The 26,494-nt window shown below is 46.4% G+C and overlaps 1 protein-coding gene across 2 annotated transcripts in view; it reads left to right on the top strand.

Moving 5' to 3' along the window:
• ARHGEF4 (Rho guanine nucleotide exchange factor 4) overlaps window positions 1-26,494 on the top strand; it is a 210,289-nt gene that overhangs the window by 56,716 nt on the left and 127,079 nt on the right. The window contains exon 2 of one of the 2 annotated variants that reach the window (XM_023194730.3): window positions 19,215-22,724. The exons of the other annotated variant lie outside the window; for it this stretch is intronic. Coding sequence (XP_023050498.3) covers window positions 19,215-22,724 — 3,510 coding nt within the window. The remainder of the gene's footprint in view (window positions 1-19,214; window positions 22,725-26,494) is intronic. 2 annotated transcript variants of the gene reach the window in all.

Raw genomic sequence — 26,494 nt, 5'->3', positions numbered from 1 at the left:
ATAAAATAAAATAAAATAAAATAAAATAAAATAAAATAAAATAAAATAATCCTGCACTCAGGTCAGGCAGTGAAGAAGTAGGGAGCCTTCCACGGGGGGATCAGGGTGACTGAGCAGTATGTTGCTTCTCCAAGTCAGGGTGCCCCTATGGAGATGCGATTTGACCCTGCATGTTTCTGCATGTGCCTAATGCCAAGCACAGGGCCTGGCATGGAGCAGAGACTCAGCATGAGGCAGTGAACGAGTAAATTTTACAATGCAGAAAGGAGTACATCATAGTGAATCTGGACTGGGAGGGCTTCCCGAGGCAGCAGCACTGCTAGGTTCCCGAGAGGATGAGAGAGACAGGAAGGCCTGGGTTCACGGGGCCGGTGAAGTGCTCTGGGCAGACACACATTCAGGGTCCTGCGAGCAGCCAGGACACACCTGTGAGGAGAAGGCGGTGGGTGCGAACACAACAATGACAGGCAGATGAGAAGGCAGACTAAGTAAGCCCACACCTTTCTCAGGACTAAGCCAGGGTCACAAGCACTGGAAAGGAAGGCCCTGCAGCTCACACACTCGCACAGCTGGTGGAGCCAGTGACAGACGGATTGCAGTGTCTGTGGACAGCATTTGACGGCCTGGCTGCAGCACACCAGGGATTCAGTTTGACAGGGGGGCCCCAGGAAGGTCCCCAGCCCACTCCCAGACACAGGCATGCAGCTCATATTCCCAGCTTCTTGCCTACGCATGGAACTCTATTGTAGCATCAGTTTTGCATGTAGCCCCTCCAGCTCACAGCCAGCAAGCTCTTTGACACCTGGGAATGCCTGGCTTCTGCCACATCTCACTGCCTTCCTCTTCTGCTTCTAAGCATGTGATTACATCCAGCCCGGCCAGGGTCCTCTCTTGATTTTAATACCAGGAGGTGAAGGTCATGGGGGCCGAAATTCTGCCCACCTCAGTGCCTGTGCCTTCCCGTATCATGGGGGAATAAGAATTGATCACGAGCAATTGTAACACAGTCTAATGAATGCCGCAGACGAGTGAACACACAGCACTGTGCAGCGCTCAGGAGGCCTCCCTCGCTGAAGCCAGGGCAGTTTCCTGAGGAAGAATATCTAAGTTGAGCCTGAAATAATAAGCAGGACTGGGAAGGGGGACAGCCTGGGCAGAAGGGACAGCACGTGTGTCTGCTGTGCAGTGGTTTTGTACTCTTGACCTGTGGACTTCAGGGAGCCAGAGGGACAAGGGGCACTGGAAGGCAGACGAGAGAGCCACCAAAGGCTCTAAGCAGGTGAGAGGGAGCCTTTGGGAAGCTCATCTGATGATACTTATAATTAGAGTAAGGTGGGGCAGAGAATGGGTAATTCCTTCATGTAATTCCTTCCTGCACCCTGCACCCCTGCCAGATCTTGCCAGGGGAGTCCAGTTGAAGTCACTGTTCGCTGTTCCTATCCTGCTGAGAGTTTTCATCATGAGTGGGTGGTATTGGACTTTGTGAAATGGTTTTCTCCATCAGTTGATATGAACCTACTCTCTTTTTTTTCCTAGCTTGGTAATATGTTGCATTATCTTGACTGCTTTTCCAAAGTTGAACCAGCTTTGCATACCTGGAATAAATCCCACTTGGTTATGATATGTAATTCTTTTTATATATTGCTGAGCTTTATTTGCTAAGATTTTGTTGAGGATTTTTGTATCTAAGTTCATGAGAGGTATTAGTCTATAGTTTTCTTTTTTGGTACTTTCTTTGTTTTGATAACAAGGTAATATTGGTCTCAGGAAATAAGATGGGAAGTGTTCCCTCTTCTTCTTTTTTTCTGAATGTTTGGTAGAAATCTCCAGTGAAACTATCTGGACCTAAAGATCTTTTCCAGGAGCTTTAAAATAAAAATTTCCTTAATGGTTAAAGGACTATTGAGGTTATTTAATCTCGGCTGTATTTCGGTAGTTTGTGTCATTTTAGGAATTAGCTCATTTCTTCTGTGTTATTGAATATGTGAACATAATGGTGTTTGCAGTATTCCCTTTAATAATTGCAGGATGTATCCTGATATCCTGTTTCATGCTGGAAATTGGTTTTTATAGGTGTCTCATTTTATCTTTGTTGATCTTGCTGGATGTTAATCAGCTGGTTTTTGTTTCATTGAATTTTTCCATTGTCCTATTTCTAATTTCATTGATTTCTGTTTTTATATTTATTATTTTCTTCTCCTTGATTTGGGTTTATTTTGTTCTTGTTTTTCCTACTTTCTTTTTCTTCTTTTTTCTTTTTTTTTGAGACAGAGTCTCGCTGTGTTGCCCAGGCTGGAGTGCAATGGTGCGGTCTCGGCTCACTGCAAGTTTCCCTCCCAGTTTCATGCCATTCTCCTGCCTGATCCTCCCAACTAGCTGGGACTACAGGTGCCCGCCACCATACCCAGCTAATTTTTTGTTATTTTTCCTACTTTCTTAAAGTAGTAATTGAGATTATAGATTTAAGACTTTTCCTCTGTTATAATCTAGTGCTATAAATTTCCCTCTAAGCACAGCCTTAGCTTTACATATGTTGCATTTTAATTTTCATTCAATTCTGTGTATTTTTAAAACTTTCCTTGAGACTTCCTCTTTGAACTATGAAAAATATGTTATTTAATTTCCAACTGTTAGAGCATTTTCTTGTTTTTCTGTTACTGATTTCCTATTTGATTCTAATACAATCAGAGAACACACTATGGTATCAGTTGTGTTAAATTTGTTGAGGTTTGTTTTGTGACCCAGGGGATTTATTTCTGTGAATGCTTCACGGACGTTAAAAAAATGTATATTCTGTTGATGTTGAGTGGGCTGTTCTATAAATGTCAATTAGATCCACTTAGTAGATTATGTTATTTAGTTGTTCTCTGTGTTTGCTAATAATCTGTCTAGTAGTCCTATCAATTGCTGATGGTCCCCAACTGTAACTGTGGGTTTTTCTATTTCTTTTTTGAGCTCCATCCATTTTTGTTTTATGTAGTTTGAAGCTCTTGTTTGGTGTATACATATTTTTAAGATTGTTAGATCTTTCTGTTAGATTGATTCTTTTCTCATTAGATTTCATTGTTTGCCCCTGGTAATTTTGTTTGTTTGTTAGTTTGAAGGTCGCCTGGTCTTCCTGCCACTCCTGCTATTTAAAAAGAAATTAATGTTAGCATGATATATCTTTTTCCATCTCTTAACTTTTAACCTGTGTTAAAAATTTTAAGCTCTGTTTGAAATGAGCTTTTTGCTAGACAGCATAAAGTTAGATCATGTTTTTTTGATCCAGTATGCCAATCTATCTTTCAATGGTGTATTTAGAGATTACTCCCATTTAAAACTATTATTGATATGTTAGAACTTAAGCCTGCTACTTTCTTATTTGTTTTCTGTTTGTCTCCTCTGTTTTGTTTTTTGTTCCTGTGTTTCTCTTTTCTTGCCTTCCTGACGATTACTTGAAGGATTTAATTTTGTAGGATTTAATCTTACTTATCCTGTTTTTGAGTATATATGTTTATGTAGTTTTCTTAGTGGTTGTTTTGGGTATTACAATGTATACATGTGACTAATAACCACCTCCTGATATAGACATTTTATTGCTTCTCCTGGAGCATTGAAGCCTTATTTCCATTAGCTCCCTTTATCATACTTTTTTTTTTTTTTTTTTTTTTTTTTGAGATGGAGTCTCGCTCTGTCACCCAGGCTGGAGTGCAATGGCAAGGTCTCAGCTCACTGCAACCTCTGCCTCCTGGGTTCAAGCGATTCTGCTGCCTCAGCCTCACAAGGACTGAGACTACAGGTGTGTGCCACCACACCCAGCTAATTTTGGTATTTTTCGTAGAAAATATTTCACTATGTTGGCCAGGCTAGTCTTGAGCTCCTGACCTCATGATGCACCCGCCTCTGCCTCCCAGAGTGCTGGGATTACAGGTGTGAAGCAACATGCCCAGCCTCGTCCTCTTTTAAAATATAATTGTTTTCAGTGTTCCCTCTGTGTAGACTGAGAACTGGCACAAACCATGTTATAATTTTTGCTTCAACCATCAACTATGCTTTAAGAAACTCACCAAGACAGGACAGTGTGTTACACTCATTTCATTTTGCCTGTTCTATGTTCTTTCCTTTCTGAAGTTCCAGGTCTTCTCCCATAATTCCTTTCTTCCTGTTGGAGGGTTGCCTTGGCCACTCTTTGAGAGTAGGTCTTCTCACCACAAATTCCTTTAGTTTTCCTTCATCTGAGATAATGTTGATTTCCCCTTCATCACTGACGATTCGTTTCACTGTATATTGAATTCAAAACTGAATGTTCTTTTTACAGCACTTGAAAAATGTACCACTTTCTTCTGACTTTTGTGGTTTCAGATGAGAAAAGCTGTCATTTGAATGGCTGGTCCTCAGTAGGTAATGCCTTGTTTCTCTCTGGTTGCTCCTAAGATTTTTTTCTGGCCGGACGTGGTGGCTCACCCCTGTAATCCCAGCAGTTTGGAAGGCCAAGGAGAGTGGATCATGAGGTTAGGAGTTCAAGACCTGCCTGGCCAAGATGATGAAACCTCATCTCTACTAAAAGTACAACAATTAGCCGGGTTATCTCAACTACTTGGGAGGCTGAGGCAGGAGAATCGCTTGAACTCCAGGGGGGCGGAGGTTACAGTGAGCCAATTTCACACCACTCCACTCCAGCCTGGGCAGCAAAAGTGACACTCTGTCTTAGAAAAAAAAAAATTTAAAAAAATATATTTTTCTTTGATTTTAATTTTCAGAAACTTAATTATGATGTATTTTGGCAAGAATTTCTTTGGGTTTATCTTACTTAGAGTTCATTCGGCTTTTTGAATCTATGGTCTATGTCCTTTTCTAGATTTTGGGAGAATTCAGCCACTGTTTGTTGAGTACCTGTTTCAGTCCTTCCCCCTTTCTCCTCCGCTTTAAATGTCCCTGAGGCTGTGATCATTTTTTTCGGTCTGTTTTCTCTCTGGTATTCAGAAATCATTGGCTTGTCCTTAAGGTCACTGATTGTGTCTTCTGTGCCCTCCATTCTGCTGTCAAATCTATTCATTCAGTTTTGTTTCCATCATCATGCTTTTCAATTCTATGATTTCTGTTTGCTTCTTTTTTATAATGTCTTTTTTGAAGCTTTGTATTTTTTCATTTGTTTCAAGGATATTGATAATTACTTATTGAAGCGGTTTTCTGGTGGCTGCTTCAAAATCTTTGTCAGGTTGTTCTTTGGTTCTTCTCAGTGTTGGGATCAATGGATTATTTTCTCTCATTCAGGTTGTGATTTTGATGATTTTGGGTGTGACGAGTGATTTTTAGTTATAGTGTAGACATTCTGGATCTTATGTTAAAAGACTCTTGACCCTATTTAGATCTTATATTATAGCAAGCATTTACCCTATTTAGATTTAGCATGTAGCTCTAGTCTATTTTGTTGGCTACAATTCCAGTGACAGTTTAGTTTTCTGAGCATTTGCAATGCTATCCTGGTAGGCTTCTTTCTTCTGCTTGGGCCTTCTTTTGATCTCTGTTGGTGATGTCAGCAGGGAATCCTGACCCAGAGGATAGAGAGCACTTTCCCTGGCCTGTTCTCCAACTACCCAGTGCTGGTGGGCTTCCCACTCTATGTGTCTCTGCCACTGCCACTCTTGATCTCTTGACCTCGTGATCCACCTGCCTTGGCCTCCCAAAGTGCTGGGATTACAGGCATGAGCCACCACACCCGGCTGACTTTTTTTTAAGATCTAAGCTATACATGTACAGATTGGTTACATGTTGCATGATGCTGAGGTTTGGGCTTCTACTGATTCTGTTGCCCAAGTAGCGAACATGGTACCCAATAGGTAGTTTTCAACCCTTGCTCCCCCCCCCAAGTGTTTATTATTCTCATGATTGTGCCTGTGTGTACCTAATGTTTAGCTCCCACTTATAAGTGAGAACATGAAATATTCTGTTTTCTGTTTCTGCATTAATTCACTTAGGATCATGGCATCTAGCTCCATCCATGTACTGCAAAAGATTTGATTTTGTTCTTTTTTATGGCTGCATAGTTCTCCGTGGCTTTTATGTACCACATTTTCTTTATCCAGTCCACCACTGGTGGGCACCTAGGTTGATTCCATGTCTTTGCTATTGTGAATAGCACTACATAGAAGTACAGGTGTCTTTTTGATATAATAATTTATTTTCCTTTGGGTAGATAACCTGCAATGAGATACCTGGGTCAAATGGTGGTCTGTTTTTAGTTGTTTGAGAAATCTCCAAACTGCTCTGCACAGGGGCTGAACTCATTTGCATTCCCACCACAGTGCGTAAGAGCTCCCTTTTCTCCACGGCCCCACCAGCAAGTGTTATTCCTGGATGCTTTAGGAACAGCCGTCCTGACTGGTGCATCTCTCTGCTGTCTTGGTGTTGGCCTCTGTTGATTGCCTTCTGTCATCCAAATAGAGATTTTTCTGCTTCTTGATTTGAGGAGTAATTTTCTATTTATTCTGCACAGTGTGGGTGTTATATTATGGGGCTCAGGACCTTATATGTAAGTATTGAGACGTAGTGGGCCTCTTCTGACCCTGCTCTGGGGGGAGGGGAGCACCACCTCATTACTGCCAGATGGGGCTAGAAGTGCAGGTTCCCCACTGATGAAATAGAAGTTGTCACTTGAAGAGGAAAAAGGACTCCATCCATTTGATATGACAGCGAGGAATACTGACCATCAGGATCCAAACATTGAGATTCTTCTGTACGTCAGAACTTGTACCTAAACTTTGTAGGGACTGCAAAGAAGTGATTGCCATGGCCCCTTCTGGAGCTAGTGGTTTGTTGGAATTCCTGACAGAATGACCTGCAATTTATATGTATATAAAAGGAAGCCCAACTTTTTTCTAAGTATTTTTAAATTGTGAAGATAATTTAACTGCTTTATGTGGCAATTAGAGGAGAGGAACAATTTTGACTATAACAAAAACACTGGCCAGGCATGGTGGCTCATGCCTGTAATCCCAGCACTTTGCGGGGCCAAGGTGGGTGGATCACTTGAGGCCAAGAATTTGAGACCAGCTTGGCCAACATGGCGAAACCCTGTCTCTACTAAAAATACAAACATTAGCCAGCCGTGGTGGCACTTGCCTGTAATTCCAGCTACTGGGGAGGCTGAGGCATGAGAATCGCTTGAACGTGGGAGGCAGAGGTTGCAGTGAGCTGAGATCCAGTCACTGCACTCCAGCCTAGGAGACAGAGCAAGACTCTGTCTCAAACACACAAATAAAAAGTTTTATGTATTGTTTCTTTATTTCAATTTTTTTTTTTTTTTTTTTTTAACGGAGTGTCGCTCTGTCGCCCAGGCTCGAGTGCAGTGGCCAGATCTCAGCTCACTGCAAGCTCTGCCTCCCAGGTTCCTGCCATTCTCCTGCCTCAGCCTCCTGAGTAGCTGGGACTACAGGCACCCGCCACCGTGCCCGGCTAGTTTTTTTTTTTTTGTATTTTTTAGTAGAGATGGGGTTTCACCGTGTTATCCAGGATGGTCTCGATCTCCTGACCTCGTGATCCGCCCATCTCGGCCTCCCAAAGTGCTGGGATTACAGGCTTGAGCCACCGCGCCTGGGCTATTTCAATGTTTTTTAATATTGCTGTAAATACTCTTTAATTATAGAATACACAAAATTATCTGTCGCACATTCTATATTTTCTTTTCTAAGTAGCCCTTATAAATTAAGATTTTAATGGCTGTTTAATTTTCCATTTTGTATATATAGTTTAATTTGCTGAATCATTTTCCTAGTGTTGAGCACAAGTCATTTATCCTTTCTTTTTTTTTTTCTTGCAAAGAACACTTCAATGAACATGTCACATTGCTGAATCTTTGCTTAAGTTAGAATCTCCCAAGTGAGATTACCTGGTCAGTGTATGACTTTTTAATGACTATCATAATTTAGCATTCATGAGTACATCTTCCCTGCAGGAACTCTTACTGTGGATTTCTCATGGTGACTCTCTGTTTGCCTCAGTTTTTCAGTATTTATTCATTGGAATTCTTCTGTAAGGAAGAGTTTTCTTTTCTCCCCCATTTTGCATTTAGAGCAGCACCCTCTTTTCCACTGTTTTATTTTCTGCAGTTTCTGTCACCCAATGTCAACCCTGGTCCTAAAACAGATGAGTATAATACAGTAAGATATTTTGAGAGGGATAGAAAGAGACCACAGTCACATAATTGTTATTATAGGATATTATAATTACTCTTTATCACTAGTTATTTTATTCGTGTCTTACTGTACCTAATCTATAAATGAAACTTTATCATAGGTATATATGTATGTACAGGAAATGTAGTGTATATAGGATTCAATATTATCTGCAGTTTCAGGCACTCACTGGGGGTCTTGGAACACATCCCCCACAGATAAGAGGGGACTACTGTATTCAGTCACTTATTTGTATCAGTATAGGTTTATAGGCAATTACTTTCTTCTTTGGATTATAATCCAATCCTATGGTTATTTATGCTGTTACCCAGACTGTTCGCTTACTAGCTGTCAAGAACTCTTTTCAGTCGGCTTCCGTGCCCTTCAGGAGCTCCCATCCTTATTTTTAATTCTTGAACACTGCTGTATTTTTTGGCACCACAGTGTGCTCCAGGCTCACCTTCTGTTTCCCCTTGCCCAGTCCTGGCATCAGCCACTTCTTCCAGGAGAACCTGGGTTCTTTTATAGAATGGTATTTAGAAACCAAGATTTGGGTTCGAAGTGTGTTCATAGCCGCTGTGATGACACTGATTTTAGCTCTCTCTGCAGACAGGGCAGATAAACATATGTTGCATATATTAATCCATATATATACACATATTTATGTTGTTTCATTATCTACCTATTGGTCTGTGTGTGTGAAAGCATTTGTGCAGGGATTTGTATACAAATATAAAAATGTGTGTACTTTCAAGTGTGAGTTACCTGATATCTGTTATCTCCAACTTCAACCCAGCACCACAGGATTCATTCTAGCCTTAATCCTTTATTTGTAACTTCTTTTTCAGATGGTAAGAAACCTGGTTCTCATGATCCACAAGGTTTTTAGAGACCTGACTGGTCAACATGTAAAATCGTTTCAGATTGCTAACGTAGAACTCTGTGAGAAATGTAGCAACTCAAGTGCTGTGTGTGTATAAAGTCCTTTTTGTCTTTAGCCTCTCAGTATCCAGTCGACACATCATTCTCTGAAGTCACTTAGGTCAGCTCCTTTATTTCCTACCCTTCTCAGCATGGCTACATCATTAATTTGGAGTGCAACTGGAGTCGTTTGTCACAGTCTATAGTCCATCTTGGGTTCCCCTAATGTTCTGGTGTGGGTGTGGGTATGGGTGGGTTTAATTTGTATTCAGTAAAATGTACTCCTGGTGGTATGTAGTTCAGTAGATTTTAGTAAGTTTATACCACAGAGCAGTTTGATCACTTAAAAATTTCCCTCATGTTGCCCTTTAGTAGTCAAATCATTCTCCAGTTCCCAGTCCCCAGCCCTTGGAAACCCTTGATCTGTTTACCATCCCTGTAGCTTTGCCTTTTCCAAAATGCCATATAAATGGATCATATGATATGCAGCCTTTTGAGTTTGGCTTCTTTCACTTAGCAAAATGCACTTATGGTCCTTCCAAGTTACTTTGTCCTTTATTTATTTATATTTATTTATTTATTTGAGACGGTCTCACTCTGTCGCCCAGGCTGGAGTGCAGAGGCGTGATCTTGGCTCACTGCAAGCTCCGCCTCCCGGTTTCACGCCATTCTCCTGCCTCAGCCTCCCCAGTAGCTGGGACTACAGGCACCCACCACCATGCCCGGCTAATTGTTTTTGTATTTTTAGTAGAGACGGGGTTTCACCGTGTTGGCCAGGATGGTCTTGATCTCCTGACCTCGTGATCCACCTGCCTCGGCCTCCCAAAGTGCTGGGATTACAGGCGGGAGTCACTGCACCTGGTTTGTCCCTTTTTATTGCTGAGTTGTATTACTGCATGGACGCATGGTTAATTTGTTTCTCCAACTATTGAAGGATATCTGGGTTGTTTTCTGTTTGTGGAGATTATGACAGTGTTCTAGCTATAAAAATGTATATATTGAGGCCAGGCGCGGTGACCCATGCCTGTAATCCCAGCACTTTGGGAGGCCAAGGTGGGCAGATCACGAGGTCAGGAGATCGAGACCATCTTGGCTAACATGGCGAAACCCCGTCTCTACTAAAAGTACAAAAAATTAGCCAGGCGTGATGGCATGTGCCTATAGTCCTAGCTACTCGGGAGGCTGAGGCAGGAGAATTGCCTGAACCTGGGAGGGCAGAGGTTACAGTGAGCCAAGATCGTGCCACTGCACTCCAGCCTGGGACACAGAGCAAGACTCGGTCTCCAAAAAAAAAAAAAAAAAAAATTACATACTGGCTTTTGTGTGACTATCATTTTTCAATTCACTTTGGTAGGTATCTAAAAGTGGGTTTGCTTGGTCATATGTTTAGTTTTATGATAAACTTCCTATCCATGAGCATGGAATGTTTTTCCATTTGTTTGTGCCATCTCTGATTTTTTTCAGCAGTATTTTGTAATTCTCATTGTAGAGATCTTTTGTCTCCCAGGTTAGCTGTATTCCTAGGTATTATATTCTTTTTGTGGTGTTTTGAATGGGATCACATTCTTTGATCCCATTTGATTTGACTCTCAGTTTAGACATTGTCAGTTTATAGAAATGCTACTGGTTTTTCTACATTGATTTTGCATGCTGAAACTTTGCTGAAGTTGTTTATCAGTTCTAAGAGCCTTTGGGCAGAGACTGTGGGATTTTCTAGGCATAAGAATCACGTCATCTGGCTGGGCGCGGTGGCTCGCGCCTGTAATCCCAGCACTTTGGGAGGCCGAGGCGGGCGGATCACGAGGTCAGGAGATCGAGACCGCCTGGCTAACATGGTGAAACCCCGTCTGTACTAAAAATACAAAAACAATTAGCCAGGCATGGTGGTGGGCGCCTGTAGTCCCAGCTACTAGGGAGGCTAAGACAGGAGAATGGCATGAACCCGGGAGGCGGAGCTTGCTGTGAGCTGAGATCGCCGCACTGCACTCCAGCCTGGGCAAAAGAGCCAGACTCCCATCTCAAAAAAGAAAAAATAAAAACGAATCACGTCATCTATGAAGAGAGAAAGTTTACCTTCCTATTTGGATCCCATTTATTTATTTCTCTTGCCTGACAGCTCTGGCCAGGACTTCCAACACCACGGGTCTATGTTACATGATCCTCACCCTTCATGCTAGTATTGCTATCAATTACCACTGTTAGACGAAAATGGAAAACAGCAAGTTAGTCCCTGCAGATGAAATAAGTTAACATAGCGCCATAGCCTGGACTGCTCTTGTCCTAAAAGGAACATAGGAAGAAAAATCCTTATTTAGAGAAAGTGCAGCTGACCCTTTCAGAACGTGAGAAATCGTTCTGAGGAGCCGTCCAGTTGTGTAACTGGCTGTTTAGTTCCAGAAGTTCAGCACACTTATCCAGCATTCGGAATGAGTTCCTAAAGGAAGCTTTTAAAATGCTTTACAGTTTAAATATTTCATTCAGCTGTATGTTCTACAACAATTTTATGAGAACTTACCCTGGACTCTCAGCTGGCAATGTAGAGAGAGATGTTTCAGACCGATCTCTCCATCTGCAAGACTCTGAGCTCATTCTGATAGAGATGATGTGTGCATAAATGGACTTTCACCATAAAACCTTTTAGGCACTGTGAAGGACATCTATGTAGGGTACAGTGAGACCTGGAAGGAGCGAGTACGCAATTTTACAGCTAGGGGTAGGTTTGGAATAGGCATGTGAAGCTTCAGGGTGACCCAAGTCTACCCAGATGCATAGGCATTCATCAGCTGGAGGGGTCACCTGAGCAGAGGTACACAAGCCTGTGCAGGTGTGGCTGCCAGGGGCGGGAAGGGCTCAGTGCCGCGGCTGGGGCAGGAGAGGTGAGCTTGGAGAGTAAGACCCAGACCAGAGCAGGGCTTCACGAAGTCTGGACGTTACCCTGAGGTCGGAGGACAATAAGCAAATAAACAGTCAGCAGAGGGATGTGCGCAGTTTCAGGTTTTGTTTTAGAAACTCACAGTCCCCAGTGTGAGCAGGGCTTAGAGGAGACAAAGGTCAGGACGCTGGGGCTCTCTGCTACATCCAGGCAGAGGCGGGGGACTTCAGCAAAGGTAGGGAGGTAAGAATGGGGGTTGGTGGAGATAAAAACGATGCTACACAGTTAGGATCATTTAATGAATAGTCAACACATTTGTAGTGAATGTTTACTATGTGTCGGATCATATCAGGGACTGGGGAAACTGGTGAGCAGAAACATCCAAAATCCCTGCCCTCGCGTAGCTTCTGTTTTAGTAGAATCAATAGATACAAATTAGAAGTGGGAAAAGATGGAAAAGGAGGGATAGGAGATGACTTTCCATGTTTCTAGACTTCCCATGTTTCTAGTCACTATAGTAGCACTCCTCAGAATTCACGCCAGCAGAGGAGTGGGTTTGTGAGGGGGAAAGATCTCGACCTCCTTCTTGTGCGTATCTGTGCTATACGTGGTCTGGCCCAGGAGGGGGACGACACTGGAGACAAAGGCTTGGGAGTCATCTTCATGTCGCGCAGTTGAGACTGTGAGGGTGGGGGAGTTGATCAGGGGAGGGCAAGTGAGTTGGGAAGGGAAGGAGAACGATGACACCAGCATTCAGGGGAGACCAAGAAATGGAGACAGAAGCCACCATCCAGGAAATAAAACCAGGAGGAAAAGGTCTGCTGAAACCCTAAGAGGAGAGTTTCAGGAAGGAGATACACTGGAGTCAAGAAGAATGTTGGTCTGTATGTTCCCTGTGGCTGCCATAACAAATTTCCATAAACTCTGACTCCAAACAACACACGTTTATCATCTTACAGGAAGTCCAGCACATGGCTCGCTGGGCTGAAATCCAGGCATCGTGGGGCTGGTTCCTTCTGCAGGCTCTAGGGAGGATGGATGGGTGCCTTTCCAGCCCCTGGGCATGTTCCTACCCACATTCCTCGGCTTTCATCCCTTCCTGGAATCTCTCCAGCTTCTGCTCCCATCATCACATCTTCTACGCTGACTCTCTGGCCTCGGTTTTCCTTTGTAAGGAGCCATCCAGACAATCCAGGATAATTTCATCCTCAAGATCCTTTGCATAATCACATGTGCAAAATCCTTTTTGCCATAATAGGTAACATTCACAGGTTCTAGGGATTAGAGCATGAATATGTTTGTTGGAGTTGGGCGGGGAGGGGGGCATTATTCTTCCTACTGTAGTCTGGGAGAAACAATAGGAAAAATCTTAGTGACCTTAGGTTGGGAAAAGTTTAATTCAACACACAAAATTGACCTACAAAAACCAATGAACTGGACTTCATCAAAATAAAAACGTTTTTGGCCGGGCACGGTGGCTCATGCCTGTAATCCCAGCAATTTGGGAGGCTGAGGCAGGCGGATCATGAGGTCAGGAATTTGAGACCAGCCTGGCCAACATAGTGAAACCTTGTCTCTACTAAAAATATAAAAAATTAGCCAGGCATGGTGGCGGGCGCCCGTCATCCCAGCTACTTGGGAGGCTGAGGCAGGAGAATCACTTGAACCTGGGAGGCGGAGTTTGCAGTGAGCTGAGATTGTGCCACTGCACTCCAGCCTGGACGACAGTGTGAGATTCCATCTAAAAAATAATAATAAAATAAAATAAAAATGTTTTGCTTTTTAAAAGACCTTGGTAATAAAATGAAAAGGCAAGCCATAGACTGGAAGAAACTATTTGGAAAACATATATCTGACAAAAGACTTGTATAAGATATACAAAGAAGCCTTAAAACTCAATAGTAAGAACACAGCCCAGTTTTTAAAAATGGGCAAAAGACGTGAAGATACATCACCAAAACAGATGTATAGATGGAGAAAACGTGAAAAGATGCTCAACATCATATGCCCTGAGGGAAGTGCACATCCAGATCGCAAGGAGATACTGCTTCACAGTCACTGGGAGGGGTAACAGGAACAAGGCTGGTGGTACCAGGTGCTGGGGAGGCTGTGGAGCAGCGGGACCTCAGACATTGTGGGGAGTGAGGAAGGGAATGGAGAGCAGGTTCTTGAGCAGTTGAACACATGCCCCGACCCTGTGTGTGTGGTACAGCAGCATCCCACTCCTCGGTATGTATCCAGGAGAAATGAAAGCTCGTGTCTGTATAAACACCTGTACATGGATGTTCACTGCAGCTTTCTGTGAGAAGCCGGAAATTGGGAACAACCCAAATGTCCATCAGTGGGTGAAGAGAGAACAAATTGCCTTATAGCCGTACTGTGGAACACGGGTCAGCAATAGAAGGAATGGATTCCTGACACATGCAACAACACGGGTGCATTTCAGAATAATCATGCCAAGCGGGAAAGGCCAGATGCAAAGAATACATACAGCATGGGTCCATTTATATGAAATTCTAGAAAAGGCAAAAAGCAGATAAAGGTTGCCTGGGGAAGGAGAGGGTGTTGAGGGAGGAGTGAGGAGAGGCAGAAGGGAGAGAGATCAATGGTCGTCATATTGATGGTGGTCATGGTTTCACAGATGTGTGTCAAAACTTTACTTGTACACTTGAAATATATGTGGCTTTTTAATGACAATTATACATCAATAAAGTTGTAAAAAAGTAAATAGTATTAAAAACAAAAGAAAACAAAGAACCTTGAATTTGGCAGTGTCACAGGCTCCTCTGCTGGCTGCTTCAGGGCTCGGCGGGGTGGCAGCCAGACTGCGGGAGCAGTGTCCAGAACTTCTGATTCCAGAATCACGGCTCACTACACATTTCCCAAAAAGCTCCTCACAACAAAAGCTAAACCTAGAAGTAAAACACGTCATCCTAAACAATCTTTAGTTGAGTTCACACACACACAAGAAATTCCCAGGACGAGAAAAGAAGGGAGAGTTCAAAAAGTATGGAATTCAGTGGGAGGTAGAACCCCAGAGAGAGCGGCAATCACAGAAACGCTCATGAGCCACACGCTGGTTAAAAGTGACTGAGGCCGGGCGCGGTGGCTCACACCTGTAATCCCAGCACTTTGGGAGGCCGAGGCAGGCGGACCATCCTGTCTAACACGGTGAAACCCCGTCTCTACTAAAAATACAAAAAATTAGCCAGGCATGATGGTGGGTGCCTATAGTCCCAGCTTCTCGGGAGGCTGAGGCAGGAGAAGGGTGTAAGTAAACACGGGAGGCGGAGCTTGCAGTGAGCCTAGATCATGCCACTGCACTCCAGCCTGGGTAACAAAGAGAGACTCTGTCTCAAAAAAAAAAAAAGTGACTGAAAGCAGGGCCTTTGAGGGGGTGGGCGGGAGACTACAGGAGGGATAGCATTAGGAGAAATACCTAACATAGATGACAGGTTGATGGGTGCAGCAAACTACCATGGCATGTGTATACCTATGGAACAAAACTGCCCATTCTGCACATGTATCCTCAGAACTTAAGGTGTAATAATAAAAAAAGGTATAATAATAAGAAAGACTGAATTTGGAAAGTCCAGCTATATGTTAGTTATGAAAAGCACACCTAAGGAACATTGAGAGATTGAAAATAAAAGAATGGAAAAAATACATGGTTGGCAAAGACTAACCAAAAGAATGCCAGTGTGGGTGTATTAGTATCAGAGGATGGCCTTTAAAGGAAAAGTCTTTCTTAGGGATAAGAAAGTATAAGCCATTATTACCATTGGTAATAAAGAAGTGACTCACAGGAATGATTCTGAACTTGTTTATGCACCTGCTCACATAAGGCTAAACTGTAACAATTAAAAGAGGAACTTGACAAATCCACTAGGATAGTGGGAGGTTTCCACACACTTCTCCTAATCACAGAGGAAAAACTAGTAAGACTACTGAGGATTTAAACAGTCAACAAGGCTGATCTAATGATCCCTTAACGCTGCACCGACCCATTAGAGAATTCACCATCCTTTCCAACAGCCATGGCTCATCTCCAACGTAGGACCGTGTACTACGTCATAAAGCCAGTCTCAACTAACTTCAAAAAATCAGTATCACACAGACGACTGTTCGATGGCAGTGTCATTACATAGAAATCAGAAACAAAAAGATAACTAACATACTTCTAAAGCCACAGGTCAAAGAGGAAATTATAATGAGGTTATTTAAAAAATTAGAATTGTCAAGATAATGGACATACCACCGATTAAACCTAGTGGTTTTTAGAAGGGACACGGTGTCCTCACATACTAATATTCTCTAAAAAGTGAATGAGCCATAAGGAAGTGTGCAGATTAAATGTAAGCCACGTTACTGAGGAGTTTGCGGAGGGCAGAGGAGAGCCCGGGAGAGGCTAACTCCACTGGAGGTTTGGGCCAATGTCAGGGCAGCGGGCAGGGAAGCGGTGAGGTCAGGAGGAGGAGGTGGGATGTGGGGCCTGCCCGTCAACACCATCCTCCCCTCCTGATAGGCTGGTAGTCAGCAGTTCCCCCCGCTGTGGAACACTCCTGCAGCTGTTTCTTACAGGAGACAGGCTCAACATCTTGCCCTAAAGCCTCATCTAGTTATAGAATAAGACAGTCAGGAAGTGCCAGGCCTGTGGCCAAATGGAGCCTGCCTGCTTCAGACTTTCAAATTTAACCCACTCCCACCCCTGTAAAAACCCTGAGCCTCCGCAGAAAGAATACTTGTTTGCTCCAGATTCCAACCCCAGGCCGTTCCCAGGACATAACCCTGGACTTACATCACTTTATGCTGAGAAATTATTTGGGGATCACTCCTGAATCAACTCAGGAAGTCTTTATAAGATTAGAATCTAATATTCAGTCAAATCAAATGTGGTTTCTAATGTACTCGTTAAATTTCAGCATCTGTACACTTCAATCAATCAAACCTGCTCTTCCAAGGCAGCTGCACAGACTGCACCAGCTCTGTTACCTGGAAGAGTTACCTTAGATTTTTTCCCCCAAAGGCTTTTGTTTTCATTGAGACTGAAGGAGGCCTCTTGCCAAAATACCTGGAATTCAGACAAAGGCTGGACCCTCCCCCCAGCGCAAGACGCCAGCCCCTGCCTCACAGGTAGTGTCCTGGGCAGTGATGCTGGGCAGGGAGGGTAGAAGCGAGCCGACTGGCTTTCTAGTCACCAGGGTCCTGATCGTTAGTCATTTGGAACTTGGGACTTGGGATTCTCTGTGTCTGCGCGTGTAAGCAGTGATGCCTGCGTGAGTCTGGAAGGTGACACCAAGCTGTGTCGATGCTGAGGATGGCTCCAGTGTCCCTTCTATGAGTTCTTCGTGTCTTAGCCAGTTTGGTGAGATGAGGGGCCGAAGGTGCCCTGCAGGCCAGGCGTCACTGAGCTGAGCACCCTGCCCAGCCTTAGCAACCTTCTCAGTTCAATGGTTAATGACAGCACCCACTTGCAGTTGCACAGTTCTCTGTGCTTGTCCGGGCGTGCTCTGGTCCTCTCCTTGCCGTGGGAGGTAGGCATGCTGAAAGCGTCTGGCTCTGCCATACAGTCGGGGCGCCTGGCCCCACGGAGGCAGCGGCCGGAGACAGTTCCTGCAACAGACCCCTGGTTCCTTCACTTCTCTCCTCTGGGACGTCCTGTAACCCACACAGCCCTCCTTCCTAAATGGTTTGATTTTTAATGTTTCCTTTTCTATTCCGAATGCCTTCTGCTTTGCAACTTAATTGAAACTGCAGGATCATGTTATTCCTCATGTCCTACCTTGCCCCCTAAGAGCCTCACACAGCACTGGCTTTGGGTGTTTGTTTGTTTTCCTTCTCTCAGTTAAGAATTAAAAGCAATTTTACTTCGAGAACGCTCTTATGACAAGTCCTGGGAAACCATGCCTGGGAGGGGCCGGTGGGGCGAATGGCTTCTGTACAAAGCTTGTGTCAAGGAGCCTTCGTAAGAAATGGGGCTGAGTGCTTGGCCAGCTCTGGGCCTGGGGGAGCTTTGGGGAGTTTGTGCATCGACTGGTGTGCACAGCAGTTGGTCAGAGTTCAAGTCATTGTATGCACTGAGACATGCTACAGCCATGATGCCTAAGGGAAGGAAGCCACACCCAAAAGAACATGCAGTAGTGCCCCCTCATCCAAGGTTTCAGTTACCTGAGGTCAACTGTAGTCCGAAAATAGGTGAGTACAGTGCAATAAGATATTTTGAGAGAGAGACCACTTCACATAACTTTTGTTACAGTCTATTGTTAGAATTGTTCTATTTTGTTAATTTTTTACTGTGCCTAATTTGTAGCTTATACTTTGTCATAGGTATGCATGTAGAGGAAGAAACAATACAGATAGGGTTCGGTACTCGGGGGGAGTGGTTCAGGCATCCGCTGGGGGTCTTGGGACATATCCTCTGTGGATAAGGGTGGCTACTGTATAATTTGTTTATCTGAAACTCCAGAAAAGACAAAGCAAGACTGTGTGGCAGAAAGCAGGTCATTGTGAGGAGTTGGAGGGAAGCAGGGATTGACTGGGGAGGGCAGGGGCTTTTTGGGCAAATGGCAACAGTCCAGATTTTTATCACGATGGTAGTTACAGGAATGTACACAGTTTTCAAATCTCATAGATCTGTGCGTTTTAAATGGATGCTTGAAAATGTGTATCTCAATAAGTAGTTTAAGAAATGTGTAACGAGAGAAGGAAATACTTGCAGTTCTCTATTGTTCTTCTTGTCTTCAAAGCTTTATAACATCCCAAAATGTGTTTGCAACTTCAATCATTCTCATTTTTGTTGTTGCTGTTCTTTTTTGGTTTTTTTGCTCTAACAAACCAAACTCAGAAAACACTTCTTCGATGCAAGGGCACTGACCAGTTGGTTACAGAAGAACAAACCATGCAAACCTATTAATTGGTTTCTTCTTGCTGAAAATGTTAGGCAGAAGTATGCTTTTCGCCATGACTTATGCAACATATTTATACCTACATAAACGCACATGCGCGTTGGTCTTGTTCTGATTTTTAATGGGGTTGTTTTACGAATGTGCTGCCTTTTCTCCCTGCTGATTGGGTTTGGCCTCATCACTTGTTTTCCATGTTGATAGAAGGCAACCCTTCCTACTTACCTCCCTTCCTAGGGGCACCTGGGGAACTGATGAGCCTTTTCTGAGCCTTCCTCCTCCTGGCGAAGGCAGGCACGGTGTAAACACGTGCACAGATGTCCTCAGGCCTTGTCTCTGACTCCTCTCTTCTTGCCCTCCCAGACTCCAGAGCCAGGTGCACACTTGCCAGGTGAAGGTGAGATTGAAGATAACCAGCTCCCCACATCCCCTGCGGAACAAGTGGAGCAGGGATGGAGCCAGCAGACAGACCGCGATGATTCTGAAACACTGTCCCAGCAGAGTGAAACTGGATCAGACACAAAAACTGACCCCTTTGAAAGTGCCTCCGACTCAGAGTCCTTGTCTGGGGACCCCCCGAGGAGAGTCTTCTACCCTCTGAGAGGTACCCCTGTAGACATCGAAGTGCCTTGGGAATACCCTGATGTCTCAGCAACTGGACCCCCTCAAGAGCAGCATTTGACCAATGTTCCTGGGCTTCATGCAAAGGAAGAACTGGATTTGTCCCCTGGCTTAAAGGACGACTCTTGCAAAAATGGGTGGCGAGCCTTTGCCACCGTTGCTGGAGAACAGGAGGCAGGACACCTCTGGGACTGCGCGACGAGCCTGGAGCGAGAGGCTCTGCTGGCAGGGGTTCCCCAACAGGCAGGGTGCTGCTTCCAGAGGGCCACAGACAGCAGCGGTCCGGAGCCAGAATGGGGGGTGGCTGTTCAAGACCTCAGAGGGCTCTCCGCTGTCTCTCTTCAGAAATCCAGGTCTGAGAGCTATCTGGGCATCCCAGTGGTCTGGCCCTTCCTTCTGTGGTGCTGTGAACTGGGTCGGAGTTGGCCACATATCCACAACAGGGCCAGGGCACTTGTGAAACCTAGCAGAGGCCCAGTGGACAGCACAGCCTCTCTGGGGACCGGGACAAAGAGGGAAAGTAGTCTAAGCCTTGCAGGGGACATAGAACTGCTCTGGTCCGAGCCCCACTTGGATGTTGCCTGCCGGCCTCCTTTGAGAACATCTTGCCTTCTACACACCAAGCGTCATCATAGTGCCCCAGAAACTATTGGTGACAAGAATAGGGCATCCCCCAGACATGACTGTGGGCACATGAGGGCACCGGTCAGGGCCCATTCCATAGCAGGGTTTTCCTCAGAGTGCCCCGAGGATCCCATGGGACCGAATGTTGTGAAGTCTGGGACCTGTGTGAAGGAAGAGGAAGAAAATGAACGAGATCCGAGAACACAAAACACCCTTTCCCCCACACCCACCCGGCTGGCTGGCCCCCTTCCTGCTTTTCAAAGTGGGGTTCCATATCTGCAGGGTCCCTGCGAGCCCAATGGGTTTTGCTTGCAAAGGGCCTCTCAGGACACTCCTTCTGCAGATCTCCTGGGGGAAAACCAGTTAAGACAGGAATCCAGGTCATGTCTGGTGGCTTCATGCCTCCCGTCAGAGTTGGTGAAGCTCAGTGCGGAGGAAGTGCCTGAGCCCGCTGAGTACAAGTCGGAGCAAAGCCCAGAAAACAGAACCCAGGAACCCCAAGGCACCCAACTCGCACCAAGAGCTGCTGATGAGAGAGAGACACAGAAGCACCTCTGGGGCATTTCTGTCCAGGCAGGAAACCAAACCAGTAATTTCACATCAAAGTATGTGCTCGGGGTGGAAAGCAAGCCACCGACCAGGGCCAAGTTCCCACGGCAGCCTAGCAGTCAGGGGACCCAGGTGTGGAGTGGAGACTTGGCGGGCTGCTTGAAAGTGAGTGACAGTTCAGATGCCCTTGAGACCACCCAGAAATCAAGCGCAATAGACACTTCAAAGGCAGCCGAAGAGGCCATGGTTCTAGACCCCAACTATAGGGAACAGGCTTTGCAAGGTCTTTCAGAATTCAAAGCAGCCAGGGTGTCTCACTGCGGCCCTGGGGCTGAGGAGGGTGAACAGGGGCCTGGGGGTGCCGTGGGCCGGCAGCTGGAGCCCAAAGCAGGCGGTGAGGCCTCCAGGGGCAGGGGCGCCCTCCTCATTGTGGCTGTGGAGCAGAAAGGTCTTCAGGCCGCCAGGAGCAATGCGGGGCCTGTTCCAGAAACACTTCCCCCTCACTTTCCTAAGGAAAGACGGGAATCTCCCCTGAGCACTGGCGAGACCGCCTGTGAGTCTCCCGCTCCGGGGAAAACACCAGCGGGTAATGAGTGTGAGCTGCCAGCAGCCCCCATACAGGGAGCTGGCGATGGGGCACTTCAGCCGGTGGCCCAGGCCGCAGAGCTTGGGAGCGTGCTGGTTCCCCGAGCTGCTTCGGAAGAGAAGCCAGGCACAGAGGCGCCCCCGGGAGGGACACTGCGTGGGGAGAGCCAGAGCTCCAGGCCCGGGGAGCCTGGTGCCGGGGAGGCCCCGGAGGGCGGCACTGCAGCAGCCCCGGGCCAGCGCCCCCGCATCCCCGCCTTGGAGCCGCCCCAGCCGCCATGCGGGCTCTGCAAGGCTGGGCAGGCACCTGGGAAGCGCCCGGCGTTTTCCAAGGTGACCTTCAGGAGGGGCAGGCCCTTGGCCGCTGAGAGCCCAGGAGGGGACCCGGACCCGACCACCGAGGGCCGCAGCGGGGATTCTTCAGGCCCCGAGGGGCTCCCCCCGGAGAATCCGCCCAGGGCCGCCCGCTGGGAGGCGCCGCCTCTGCACCACGGGGACGCCAGCACCTGGCCCGAATTTGCCCCGCAGGCTGCAGGCGACAGGACCGCAGGGCTGGCAGGAGCCGGGCACGTGGGGACTGCAGGGGACCTTGGTAGCCGAGGGCCTTCCTCCGAGAGCTGCAACGCAAAGAGACTCAAAACAACGGAGAAAAAGCTCAGGGCAAGGTTGGCCTTGGCTCATAAGACCTTTTCAAACTTTTTTGAGTCAATCGTTTTAGAGAAAGAGAACCCCCATGAACGTTCCCCAGGTTCTCCCAAGGGCGAGAAGGAGAAGAGCAGGCTGCGCCAGGGTTCCTGGCGGGCCTTTCTGAAAAGCAAAGACACCGAAAGCCCCAAAAAGCCCGCCCTAGTGAGACTGCTGCTAGGACCCGGAATTCCTTCCCCAGCAGAGACCGACAGCCACTGTGAGGAACGGGCGGGGGACAAAGAGGGCTATGTTTTTAGCAATCACTGGGCACCCCCACTTGCCCCCACACCTTTGCCCTCCAGTTTAGTTTCTCCAGAACGCAGGAGGAAAAGTGAACCGACCATCAAGTGCACAGCCGCCCAGGAAGGCGGTAGGTACCTACCTTCAGGTATCTTTCCTGAAAAGTCCTGGCTGGTGTCCCCCGGCAGCCCTCGGGCCCAGCAGGCTGGCATCGCGTACAACCTGCCTTCCAGCTCTACCTGCTGCCTGGCATATGAAAACCCCGGGATGCCCTGCAGACCCACGAGCCCCAAGCCCCTGAGTCCCAGGCCTAATGCTCACCAGACGGGTCTCCACTACCCCGGGAGGGGTAGTGCCCTCTCCATGGTTTCTCTTGGAAGCTACAGCTACGTGGACAGCAGTTCAGGGGACCCTGAAAGACCCAAGATTCCCAAGGGCCGGACCAGTCTCCTGCTTTCTCTGCAGACGCTAAACCAGGATGAGCAGAAGGAAGAGAGCAGGGAAGGAGGCCCGGGTCCACGCGGCTTGGGCACAGCGCCCTGGCTCAGGGACCTTCCTAGGAGTGAGGTGAGTATCTGAATGGCACCAAGCCTTTCCTGACCTCCTCAGGCAAGAGAAGGAGGGGAGCAGGCGGGAATCTTCCTAAGTGAGGGGAGATTCAAGTAGGAAGACCAGGCCAAAATTGCCCCCATTACACTCCCAGCCTCCCCAACCGCCCCCTCCCCTAGTGAACACAGCGTGTGACCAGCTTCTTGAACATTACCAAGCTAACAAGCTGGAATTGGCATTTCATCGTTTCATTTCGTGTTTTTCTTTAATTTCAAGCCATTTGAATTTTCTTTTGTATGAACTGCCTGCTCCCTAGGCACTGCCCATTTTCTTTTCTTTTCTTTTCTTTCTTTTCTTTTTTTTTTTCTTTTTTTTTTTTTGAGACGGAGTCTCACCCTGTCGCCAAGGCTGGAGTGCAGTGGCTCCACCTCAGCTCACGGTAACCTGGGCCTCCCGGGTTCCAGCAATTCTCTGCCTCAGCCTCAGGAGTAGCTTGGATTACAGGCGCCTGCCACCATGCCCGGCTAATTTTTGTATTTTTAGTAGAGACGGGGTTTCACCATCTTGGCCAGGCTGGTCTTGAACTCCTGACCTCGTGATCCACCCGCCTCATCCAGCACTGACCATTTTCTACTGAATGGTCTGTGTAGGCTTTTGTGTTAAACTTAGTCCTTCTCCACTGTGGCATTTTTAAAAATTCCCCATGTTGTCTTCTAGTGCTTTAATGGCTTCTATTTTATCGTATTTAGAATTTGATCCAGCTGAACTTATTTTGTATAAAGAGACAGGAATTGTTGGTGCTTCTGAAATGTTTAGTGCAGTAAGATGGTCTCTCCCCCAAAGTGACCGCTTCTGTCTGGGATAGGTTAGCAGGGTCAGGCACAGGAAGGAGCAGACAAGGGTGCGATTTCTCATCCCAGCTGCCCTTGGAATGAGGGAGCTTTTCTGGAAATTACAGAAAGAGAGTGCCCTGGAGACTGCGAAAAGTAAAAAGTAAGGCTCCCTTCGCTTCTTTAGACCAAGAGATGTCACGTCTCCCGCGCGGCCAGAGCCGGGGAGCACAGGCCACAGCCGTCCCATGCGGTGGCGCGGTGGCCTCTCGGGCGCTCCCCTCTGCCTGCAGGCAGATGTCAGCCACCCCCGGGCTCACGGGCCGCACGGCTGGGAAGGCGACATAGGAGGTGCTGGCAGAGCGCCTCTAGGCCAGGCTAAGAGGGGCGGAGCTGGGCGAGAAGGGGTTTTCCAGCAGAGCATCCGACAAGGCTGAGTGGACAGCATACATTGAAATAGGATCACTACCAGCAGGAAACGGCTTCACCTCCTCAGCCTGTTTCTGCATCTCTACACAGTTAAACATGAAAGGATTTTTTTGTTTTGTTTTTTGGGGGGTCCTTTTTTTTGTTACTGTTACTACAAAGTTTAAAAACAAAGCCAAACAATACAGATATAGAAAGGAAAAGGCCTCTCCCCAAAACCGTCTAATCCCACTCCATGCAAGGAAACACTGCCGTATGCTAAGGTGTCTCTTTCGTTGTGTTCTCACACAGGGTTTGTAGGGCAGTTTGGGGAGAGGGAGTTACACTGCATGGTCGGACATACACATTGCTCTGCGCCTTTCTTGCTTGCTTCATACAGCAGGTACAGCCCTCCAGCGCCTCATATTCATGGCTGTGTTTAGAAGTTGCATAATAGTTCAGAGTAGGGCCATGCTGTATTTCCTTTAACGGTTCTTCTACTGATTGGCGCTGAGGTAATCTCTAGTTTGGGATCTTTATAAATAATGCTGCGGCAGCACCCTTATTTGTCCTTAGATATCCTCATTTGCCCTTGAGCATGTGTCCTTAGATACCGATGCTTTTATTTCTGTCGGATATAAAAGTGGGATTGCACAAAGGGTAGGGGTATTTTAATAGCTTCCAGATTACTTCTGAAGTGACAGGCAGTTGACGCTCAACAGCAGTATCTGAGTGCCCATTTCCTCACACCCCTCCAACTTCGTTGCTTATTGCCCTTTTATATTTTTAATCACCTGAAAATACATAAAGAACTTGATTTAAAAGTAAAAAGACATTTTAGTGTTAGACAACTCAGAGTTAAATCACGTAGTCAAAAAAAGATTTTACAGTATTTGAATTAACAAGCCTGATTTAATAGTGATATAAGCCAGGCGCAGTGGCTCACGCCTGTAATCTCAGCACTTTGGGAGGCCGAAGTGAGCGGATCACCTGAGGTCAGGAGTTCGAGACCAGCCTGGCCAACATGGTGAAACCCCGTCTCTACTAAAAATACAAAAATTAGCTGTGCCTGGTGGTGGGTGCCTGTAGTCCCAGCTACTTGGGAGGCTAAGGCAGGAGAATCACTTGAATCCGGGAGGCAAAGGTTGCAGTGAGCCGTGCCACTGTATTCCAGCCTGGGCAACAAAGCAAGACTCTGTCTCAAAAAAAAAAGAAAGTGATATATACATATATGTCTCTGTGTGTCTATGTATACACACTGTATACACACACATGCACACACATACATGGTGCAGAAGCACATACTGGAAGGCAGATATTCCTGGAAGTGGTCCCTGTGCTCACTTGGCATTGTGCATGGGATGGAGCAGGTGCATTGGGCCTCAGGCACACACCTGGACAGCCTGCTTGGTTTGTTGGGTTTTTGTGTGTGTGTGTGTGCGCCTTTCTGTTTTTTGTTTATTTTGTTTGATTCAGGGTCTTGCTGTGTCTCCCATGCTGGAATGTGGTGACGAGATCACAGCTCACTGCAGTCTGGATCTCCCAGGTCCAAGCAATCTTCCTGCCTCAGCCTCCCAAGTTGCTGAGCCCCCAGGCATGCGCCACCACACCCAGATAATTTTTTTTTTTTGAGACGGAGTCTTGCTCTGCCGCCCGGGCTGGAGTGCAGTGGCCGGATCTCAGCTCACTGCAAGCTCCACCTCCCGGGTTTCCGCCATTCTCCTGCCTCAGCCTCCGGAGTAGCTGGGACTACAGGCGCCCGCCACCTCGCCCGGCTAGATTTTTTGTATTTTTAGTAGAGACGGGGTTTCACCGTGTTAGCCAGGATGGTCTCGATCTCCTGACCTTGTGATCCGCCCGTCTCGGCCTCCCAAAGTGCTGGGATTACAGGCTTGAGCCACCGCGCCCGGCTAATTTTTTAATTTTTTGTAGTGACAGAGTCTCACCTTGTTGCCCCGGTTGGAGCCTGCATGGGTTTTAACAAACAGTAATTGAGAAGATGAGTAGAAAGTATCCAGCAAAGGGCCAGGCATGAAGCGGGTGTCCCATAAATGTGAGCTCCTATTCCTCTTTCCATTTCACTCCTTACTGGAGAAGAGGAAGGCCTAGTACACTGCGCATCAGACCACAGACAGAACAGCAGGTACACAGGGAATGGGAAGGGAGGCAAAGCTGAGAAAGGCTCCCTCTGTCTGGTAGAACCCTGGATGGTGGTGGAATATGAAACGCCCCTTGTAGAAATGACTGCGCCATCTTGTGGGCATTCCTGGGAGAGCAGGATCTGATGGTAATTTGCAAGGAATTCAGTTATTCCCACTTCTTCCCTGCACAACGATACTAAGGAGCAGCAGTTCTCTTATCCCAATTTTTTAAAACAACCATTCTTAATATTTTGTTGTTTACTTCTAGATTTCTTCCACAAACAAGTTTTATATATTTAATATGGCTGTGATATTATCGTGTATAGAGATCTCAATTTTCTGTGATTTTACATCCTGCAGTTTCTTTAAAGCTTTTCAAGGTCGAGAAATAGAGAAGTCTTACAGAACAGTA

The sequence above is a fragment of the Piliocolobus tephrosceles genome, chromosome 11 (assembly GCF_002776525.5).
Source record: "Piliocolobus tephrosceles isolate RC106 chromosome 11, ASM277652v3, whole genome shotgun sequence".
In the NCBI taxonomy this organism is placed as follows: domain Eukaryota; kingdom Metazoa; phylum Chordata; class Mammalia; order Primates; family Cercopithecidae; genus Piliocolobus; species Piliocolobus tephrosceles.
This window is presented reverse-complemented; position numbering and strand designations above follow the sequence as displayed.